General features: G+C 50.3%; 1 protein-coding gene across 1 annotated transcript; it reads left to right on the plus strand.

Annotated features, from left to right (window-relative positions):
* Positions 1-44: 44 nt before the first annotated feature.
* On the plus strand, positions 45-3,735 carry LOC121442317 (60S ribosomal protein L19). Its single transcript, XM_041643810.1, has 6 exons — positions 45-95; positions 940-1,046; positions 1,740-1,862; positions 2,772-2,892; positions 3,184-3,294; positions 3,536-3,735. Exons 1-6 carry the CDS (start codon positions 91-93, stop codon positions 3,657-3,659), a joined length of 591 nt encoding a protein of 196 aa, XP_041499744.1. The 5' UTR covers positions 45-90; the 3' UTR covers positions 3,660-3,735.
* Positions 3,736-9,440: the final 5,705 nt, after the last annotated feature.

A 9,440-nucleotide genomic window follows, 5' to 3' on the forward strand; every position in this document is an offset into this window, starting at 1 on the left:
ATGGGGTCGGGCTTGGGCTCTCCCCTTCTCAGATAATGGGAGGAGCCCGCGACCAGCAAGCTCTTTCCTTTCGCTGCTGCGTCCGCAGCCATGAGGTGAGCGCGCGCGGCTCTCGGTTCTCGGGCCGATGGGTCCGGCGGGGTTTGGCGGGGATCAGGGCCACGACCCCGGATGGCAAAGAGGAGAGGGAGGCGGGCGTGGTGCGGCAGCGCGGGGAGCGAGGGGAGGACGCGAGCACGCGCGGCCTGGGCCTGGGGAGGGTGGGGTGCGGGACGCCGGGGCCTGGAGAGAATCTCCCACGAGCGCTGCTTTCCGCTCGGCTTGCAACGCGGGCGACTGCGCGGGTAGAGCGGCGGCATCTGGGCCGCTTGTGGCTCCCTGGCGTGCCTGGCGCTTAGCGAACCTCCGCCATGTGACGTGGGACAAGTCTTGGGCAAGCCCAGGCCTCCGTCTGCCGAGGGTGAGCCGCCAGGGAAGCTTCCAATCGGACGGATGTAACAAACTGGAAGGACGGCTGGACGGCGTTTGTTACTGTGACAAAGAACCCAGCAAGCGCCTGCCCTCCTGGGTAAACAGGCTACGTCACAGCCCTGATCCATTGGTGTCTGTCTGATCCTTAACACCAAATCCTAACTACATCTAAATACCTGAACGGGCTCAAGTCTTTTAGATCCTTAGTTCGAACTTAAGTTTTCTTACATCTGCATGCACCCCCCACAGCCTTAGCAACGATCTTGATTTGGAAATGGTTATGGAACACGAAGGGATGGCAAGAATCATGGGACTAGAAAGTGTATTTGGCCCTAGTAGTAACGATGTGTAGACAATAATGCGTATTTTTTAAACAATATGCGAGACTTTGGAGGGAAGATTTTGCTTGTGTTTGCCGTTGTCCAGAAGTGGCTTCCAGGGACTAATACTGCTTTCTGTGTTCCCCAGTATGCTCAGGCTACAGAAGAGGCTTGCCTCCAGCGTCCTGCGCTGTGGTAAAAAGAAGGTCTGGTTGGACCCCAACGAGACCAATGAAATCGCCAATGCCAACTCCCGTAAGTATAATCCTTCACCCTCACCTCCTACCTGCGTCAGGTAAAGGACATCACATCGCAAATGTGTTGGCTTTTTATGGCCCTTAGAAGGCTCACATTCTACGGGAGCCATAAAATGAGGTAAAAAATGCAGGTCTTTTATTTGCCTGAGACTAGGAGGGAGGTTACTGCAACTATCCAGTGTAGATTTTAAACTGTGTGCAAGATGACTTTTTGTGTGTGTGTGTGTGTGTGTATACAGTGTTCTGTCTGCTTGTGTGCCTTGACACCAGATCTCATTACAGGTGGCTGTGAGCCACCATGTGGTTGCTGGGAATTGAGCTCAGACCCTCTGGAAGAGCAGTCAGTGCTCTTAACCACTGAGCCATCTCTCCAGCCTGCCGAATGGAAGTGTGAAGAGAGATTTGAGGACTAGAAGGGTGTTGGATGAGGCTTCAGGACATAAGCAGAGGCTTTTTAGTATATTGTTTTCCTGACAGGTGACTCCAAGTCATCCTGTGTTGCGTCCACATTTCAGGTACACTAAGTATGCTGTGAAATATTTAAAAACTAGAAATGGCTTTTTCAAAAGAAAAAAAAGTACACCAGGAATTCATCTTTTGAGAATGTTGGGTCAAGGATATAAGCACTGTTTCTATTTGAGTTTGTGGCTAGGCCTTTGCTAACTACATAGGTGAATTAATGCTTTCCCAGGTCAGCAGATACGGAAGCTGATCAAAGATGGGCTGATCATCCGGAAGCCTGTGACTGTGCATTCCCGGGCTCGATGCCGGAAAAACACTTTGGCTCGACGGAAGGGCAGGCATATGGGCATAGGTGAGAACAGTCTTCCCTTTCTCCTGCCTCTTAAATAATGGGTTCAGACAGAGATCTAGTTCAATGGTAGAGCAGTCATCTGGGTTCAATTCCAGTCGTTGTGGAAAGATTGTTGAAGTTGGCACTAATTCTGGTGATCTTTATTTTGCCGCTTTGTATCTTTTGCATGGATACAAGTTGGAATTAGCACTGGGTTGTGTTTATTCTTGGGAGAAAAATGCTAATGTTAAGTCTCTATGCTGGGGTTTATACTGGGTATTTTTAAACTGGGGGGGTGGTGGTGGAGAAATTGGGACTGTTTACTGCTCTTGCAGAGGACAGGAGGTTTGGTTCCCAACACATGTCAGGTGACTCACAGACACCTGGACATAGGTGTGCACGTGCCCCACATAGTTTTGAGAAGCCGCTTTCTAGGGCTGTTTTTAAAGAGATGAGTTAGGGTCACACTGCATCCAAAGCCATGCTGATTTGGGGGCTTTTGGTTCTATGTTTTTGTGGGGTTTTAGGTTTTGGTGATAGCCTTTCTCTGTAGCTTTGGATCCTGTCCTGGAACTCTTGAAGACCAGGCTGGCCTTGAACTCACAGAGATCCGCCTGCCTCCCTAGTGCTGGGATTAAAAGCGGACACCACCACAGCCCAGCTGTCGTTACATTTTGTCCTATTGTGACAGCATGCTTATAGAATAAGAGGACAGTACTTTCCGTGTTTGCACTAAATCAAGCAGTTAGATATCAGTTCCAAGGCCAGCTTTGATGCTTCTCCCCAGAGGAGAAATTGAGTTAAACATTTGGGAGTAATATTGTTTAAAATGAAAGAGGGTTAAGTGAGGTGAACTTGATTGTGTCTAGTAACTGACTTAACAGTGAGCTTAAAGCTATTACCTAGAGTCCAGTCCATAACTTTCAACAGGAAAGCGGAAGGGTACTGCCAATGCCCGAATGCCTGAGAAGGTGACCTGGATGAGAAGAATGCGGATCCTGCGCCGCCTCCTCAGGAGATACCGTGAATCCAAGAAGATTGACCGCCATATGTAAGCCACTTTGTTGGTTTTGTCTTTTCGTAGATCTCTCTCAGTGACTTTGGGTTATCTAATTCTAGTAGGGTTGCTTTCTTGGTTTCCCCTGTACTGTCAGAATAGCCCAAGAACTGGTTTACTAGACAGGTTCCATGTAGGCTGCCCAAGGAGGTTTGGTTTGGGAACGGTAGTCCTGTGGTAATGGGAAACAGAGTCTGAACAGGCTGAGTGACTTGGGGAGAGAAGCAGCCCACAGGTGCCATCTCTGGTCCCATTGCTAACCAGAGCTGTTTCTTGACCATACAGGTATCACAGCCTTTACCTGAAGGTCAAAGGGAATGTCTTCAAAAACAAGCGGATTCTCATGGAGCACATCCACAAGCTGAAGGCAGACAAGGCCCGCAAGAAGCTCCTGGCGTAAGTTTCTTTTAGAGTTGCCTTTGTTGTGGCAGTACTACTGAGGGATCTGGTGTTGCATCTGTTAGGAGCACAGCTGTTGGCTTGCATGTTCCCATGCCACCTGCCCATTGGCAACGGGCTGGCGGGACAGCAGCTGCTGTTCCTTGGGGTGATGGAGCTCTGAGGGTGTAGAGTCTGGGGTGTCTGCCTCCCTAGCTGTTCCTGTCCCCAGACTGATAATCTTTTTCCTTTGTACTAGTGACCAGGCTGAGGCTCGCAGGTCTAAGACCAAGGAAGCAAGAAAGCGCCGGGAGGAGCGCCTCCAGGCCAAGAAGGAGGAGATTATCAAGACTCTGTCCAAGGAGGAAGAGACCAAGAAATAGAGCTTCCCTCGAGTCTGTACATAGTGGGCTGCCTGTGGCCTCAGTTGGATCAGTCATTAAAATAAAACAAGACTTTGTCTGGTGCCCTCTTTTTTTGGCAGTTCTGCCTGCTGCATCTTTAATCATTCGAGGGCCCCAGCTGACCACATGAGCCTGGGAGGATGTCAGCCATTTCAAGTTTTGTAGATTATTGTAGGGTTTTTTTTTTTTTAACCTTGTTTCTGTGGGGTGGTTTTTGTAAAATTAGAAGAGATACAAGGGGTGGCTTCTACCCTTGCCTTCAAAATACTGTATTTCAAAACTGCCCTTTATTGGACCTGATACTTGTGGTTCTAGCTCTTGAAGATGGTTTAGAGAAGTTCAAGGCCAGCCTGGCTTCTAGCTTAGAACGCAATAGAAGCTGTCTGTCAAAGAGGCAGGGTTACGTGGCTTGCAGAGTCATACCTACCCTCTCCAAGGTAGTGCGTGGGGAAATAGGCTGAATATAAAATGAAACCCCAGAAGCTGCCTCACAGCAGCTCAGAAGCAGCACCAGGAATTGAGGTTTTGTCTATTTCTCTAGTGAGTAGGTTTAAGTGATTATGCATCCATTCTCCAGAGGCTGAGATTTGGGGCATATGTCAAGCAGCCTGGTCCTAGTCAGAAAAATACTGGTATGGCTGTGCAGTAGCCCGCTCTAGGGCCGGACGGGCTATTGTGAGCCTATTTAAATGGGTCTGGTAGTTAATTTCTCACTTAGCTGTGGTGGTGGCTGCCAGTAAGGTTTTCGGTGATTCCTGTGAGCCAACTAATCCTCAATATAATGAAGTGGGGCTCACCACCTCCATTTTGCAAATGAGTGTGAACTGACAAAGCTTCACAGCCTGTGCTGAGGTGAGCTGGAGTTTGGTACCATGTGCTATGGGCAGTCAGCCTGATTCCCAGGTCTTGGAGGACTTCCAAACCTCAGTGAGAAGGAACCAGTGGGGTGGGCAGCTGCAAAAAGTAAGGGAGGGGCTGGAGAGATGGCTCAGAGGTTAAGAGCATTGCCTGCTCTTCCAAAGGTCCTGAGTTCAACTCCCAGCAACCACATGATGGCTCACAACTCTCTGTAATGGGGTCTGGTGCCTTCTGGCCTGCAGGCATGCACACAGAATATTGTATACATAATATTTTTAAAAGAAAAAAGTAAGGGAGGGATAAGTGTTGTGGTTTGAAATAGGATGTCCACCGGTGGGCCTGGTGTGAGATGCGGGAAAGAGTGGGAGGAGGCACTGGGACCAGGGGACCAAGCAGTTTTACCTCATTGGTTCTGAGCATGGTAGGAAAGGGGTGGTTACTCGGAAGACCTCTTAGGATCTCCCCCATCCTGCCATGTGCAAGGCTTGGTAAAAGGAACAGTGATTTCTGGATCTGTCCGTGGAAGCAACCTGCGTTTGCTACCTTGAATTCTTGCTTTAATTTCCTAATAGATCTTTCTAAGGCCTAAAAGTGTGTCTCAGCTTAGCACAGACACATCTTTTCCAGCCCAACTCAGAGGGGAAAAGTTTAGGAGACCACCCAATCCCAGCCTCCCCCATTGTAGAGATAGTGATAAAGCATGGGGCCCTCCCTGGATCCTGAGACCACTCTACAGGGACCGATTCCATTCCAGGCCAGAAGGTGGTGCTGTTCGCTCACTGACTGGGGCTTCAATGGGGCTTTTTGTTGGTTGACATTGGGTTGTTTTGAAAAGTTAAAATGACAGGTTTTAATGTCAACCTACCACAAATGAGTAGAGAGCCTCAGCTGAAGAATTCTGATGGCCTTAATAGATGTTAGGAAGGCCCACCTCTTCTAGAAATGACCCAGATAAAAGGGTCACGGCGGATGGAAGGTTAGTTAGTCTCTCTCCGTGCTTGGTCTTCCCTCGGCACCAAATTAATTCACCCTTCACTGATACCAGAACCAGTGTTTTCAGGTCTCCATCACTGATTAAGGATAAGGACTTTCTAAGAATTTTCCAGGTTTTCAGTGCTAAATTGAGACTACTAAGGTGCCAGCCAGTCTGTAAGCAGCATTCTCCCACAGTCTGCTTCCGTTCCTACCTCCAGTTTCCTCCCTGGATAGTGATAGGTTGTAATCTGTATGCTGAATAAACCCGTTCCTCTCCCCACCGCTGTTTTTGGTCACTGTTTATCACAGCCATAGAGATTCAAACTAAGCAAAGGTGGAGGAGTCCACCTCTCGGAAGAGCCCCTTCCTTCACTGACTCATGACCATGGCTCTACTACTGACTGAGCTACACTCACCCCGGGTCATTTCTTTCTGAATGTTACCCCAGGCCTGGAAAGTCCGTCCCTCCTGCCATGAGCTCTGACCTTTACAGGAAATGTATGGAGAGCATCTAATTTTCAGGGAGCTGCAATCATTAAGAACTCCTAAACCATTGAATCCATTCCATGCCCTGGAAATCCAGTCAGTTTAGCACTGAAGATCTAGCTACAGTACAGTATGTACTTAGCCTGGGTTCCATCTCTAGCTTTACTACTCAGCCCCTCCACCCCTAAATATATGCCCTCTCATTCAAGAGTATATGACTTGGGTGGGGTGAGATGCTTGGTAATTTAGAACATTTCCTGCTATTCCAGAAGACGGAAGTTCAGTTCCCAGAACCCATATCAGGCAGCTCACAGCCACCTGTAACTCCAGCTCCAGGGCTACTGATGCCCACATACGTGGGCACCCATATACATGTAACACACACACACATATAGGAACACATAAAAATAAAAAACAAATCTTTAAAAAGTATATGACTAGCCAGGCAAAGTGATACGTGTAATCCCAGCACTCAGGAGCCTTATTGCGCCAAGCTTGAGGCCAGCTGGGGCTACATAGTAAAACAGAACAAAAGCGTAGAACTATTCCCTATAGAACATATATGTCTTTCCAAGGGGCTCGCTCTCCCCCAGGTAAACACCCTGAGCAAACGCAACTCATCTTTCTTTTCTTTCTTTCCTCCTGCTTTAAGTATCTATTTAACTTTATTTTAGGTGTGTTGGTACAAAGGTGTCAGATCCCCTGGAACTAAGTGAATTGTAGACAGTTGTGAGCTGCCAGGTGGTTGCTGGGAATTGAACCCGGGTTCCTCTGAAGAGCAGCCAGTGCTCTTAAATGCTGATCTTTCTTTCTTTCTTTTTTTTTCTGTTGTTTTTGAGACAGTGTTTTTCTGTGTAACTTTGGCTGTCTTAACTGTCCTGGAACTTGCTCTGTAGCCTAGGAAAACGCAGAGATCCACCTGCCTGTCCTGGGATTAAAGGCATGAGCCACCACCACCTGGCTACCGAACTTATTCTTTAAATAAGGCAGCTGAGGTTCAATGACTCCCCAGAACCTCAGCATTGTCTAGTTAGACTCTGCCACACCAGTCTGGCACTGGGTTTCCAGCTGTTGGTTATAGACTCAGAGCAGAGCCACCGATGTCGGCTGGGAGGTGGGGAAGGGCTGGGAAAGTGGGGCTGGCTTTGGCCTCCTCCCTGGTGACATCAGTGAAGCTGAGGCAGGCAAGCTAGGCCATCTTCTATGAAGCACAAGAGACTGAGTCTAGACATGCACAGCTGCCTTCCTTGAGTGTCTCAGCAGGTCCCTAGTTGGTCAGAGTCCTAGGAGACTGGGGGATGCAGAAGGCTGATGGGAAGGGGATATGCTAGCAATATGGCAGGATTACACAGAAAACCTACCTGAATCTTCCCTGTCTCCAGCATCTACCCCCTTTACCCCCTCGTCCCTTTAGGCCTCCCTGTCTCTGGCTCCTAGGTTTTTTTTCTTTTCTCTTCTTCTTCTTCTTCTTCTTCTTCTTCTTCTTCTTCTTCCTCCTCCTCCTCCTCCTCCTCCTCCTCCTCCTCCTTCTTTTTTTTTTGTTCCCCCCAAGACAGGGTTTCTCTGTGTAACAGCTCTGACTGTCCTGTCCTGGACCTCAGTCTGTAGACCAGGCTGACCTCGAACTCACAGAGATCCACCTGTCTCTGCCTCCTGAGTGCTGGAATTAAAGGCGTGTGCCACCACGCCTTTAATTTTTCTTCTTGCATCTTCCTTGAGCCCAGATGGAGTGTACTAGGTAGGCTCAGAAAGAAGGGTGTGTGGAGGTCAGAGATGATACTGGCAGCAGATTTCTGGGGATCCCAGGCGAGTAGGATTGCTGGTTCAGCCAGACCCTCCCCCCAAGAACGGGCACAGAGGAGGGCAGAGGCTATCGTGGAGACACCAGCTGTTCCCAGCCCCCAGGCTGTGAGCCTGCTGTCAGTGGTTCAACCACCTGAAAAAGCTGCTGTACTCAGCAGTGCGGCAAACCAGTGGTGAGAGGGGGGGCTGTTCCAGGCCAGCTGCTGGCTGGTGGCAGACACTGGGGCTGCATCAGGCTGGAATACAACATTCCCACTTGTCTCCAGTGAGGTGGAAGCATCTATTTCTGGAGGCCCTGGCCCAACATCTCAGGCTGCCCTCTCTCCTAGTGGCTTACGGCACTGAGAGCCACAGGGCAGGGCAGTAAGAAAGATGTCTGGGCCACTGATCGCTTGATAATCAGAACAAATCAATAGCGTTCTCTAGGCATTAGTTTTATCCAAGTATGAAAGGGATGGGTTTGGGTTGTATAAACTGTGCGACCTCAGTAAACCACTCCCCATCTCTACGACAGTGTCCTCGTCGGTCAAAGGGTCGGTGAGAGGACCCAATAGCATGAAGTTCCTGGCATGTTCCGTGGGCCGCACCCGGTGTCCCTTTCGAGGCAGGCAGTGCACTGCACACCTGTAATCTCAGCTACTCAGGAGATGGTCTGCCTGAGTTACATAATTCTCTGTGTAGCCTTCAGAGCCAGACATGGCGCCTTATACCTGCAATCCCAGCCCCGGGGAGCCTGAAGCAGGGCGGTGACTGAGTTCAAAACAAGACCCTGTTCCAAAGAAAAGAAAGCCTTCAGTCTTGGGGGTGAAATTCCCTTCCAGTTCCAGGGCGGGAGATTCTAGGAGAGGGCTGCCCTTCTCAATCTATAAGGCTTTTACTGGATGAAGGGGCCCAAAGGATGCTCAAGAAGGAGGCACCACAGTCTGGTCCCACCTCGCCTACCTAGCTCTGAAGATGGAGGCGGGACCCAGACTGGGATGGACGAAGAGTGTACTTGTCAAAAGAGGCAGATTCCCACCTTCTGTGCCCTGTCACCCCCGCAGCAGCCTCGGGCTCGCTTGTTCCCCCCTGCGCCTAAAAATAGCTCGGGACACGCGAGCCGGCGAGTGACGCGGCCGGGCAGGCGCGGGAAGGCGGCCGCTTGGCTGGAGCAGGTGGGCGGCAGAGGGGCGCGCGCGAGTCCCCCTCTCTCTCCGCCAGGCTCCTGATGAAGGACTCTGCTGAGTCATCTCAAGGCCTCAGCGTCCACCACGGTCCCCTCCACCATGTTTGAATCTTGGGCTTGGGGGGCTGCAGGGAGAGGTTGATCCCCAGCGCTACAGCACCCTCCGAAGCAAGCGGTCTGCGTCAACAACTGCGCTGTGGGTCCCCCCCCCCTGCGCGACTAAGGTGCTCGCGTGGAATTCAGAAGTGACCTCAGCCCCACCTCCCCCCCCACCCCGGCCTGACTCTGTTTCCCGCCTTCCTCTGGTCCTTCCCACATCTTTCTGCGGTCCCCAAGGGAGCGCATCCCACTCACTGCGATGCCCTTCCTCGCAGAGATCAATGACTTCTACCTTTCTACCGTCACCCCCACCTCGCTGCCCGGCTTTTTCTATTCCAATCAGACACACAGAGCAGACAAGCTGAGACAAGAAA

This window comes from Microtus oregoni, unplaced genomic scaffold (genome assembly GCF_018167655.1).
Source record: "Microtus oregoni isolate MIOR12 unplaced genomic scaffold, Mior012 000091F_ref0000469, whole genome shotgun sequence".
In the NCBI taxonomy this organism is placed as follows: Eukaryota; Metazoa; Chordata; class Mammalia; order Rodentia; family Cricetidae; genus Microtus; species Microtus oregoni.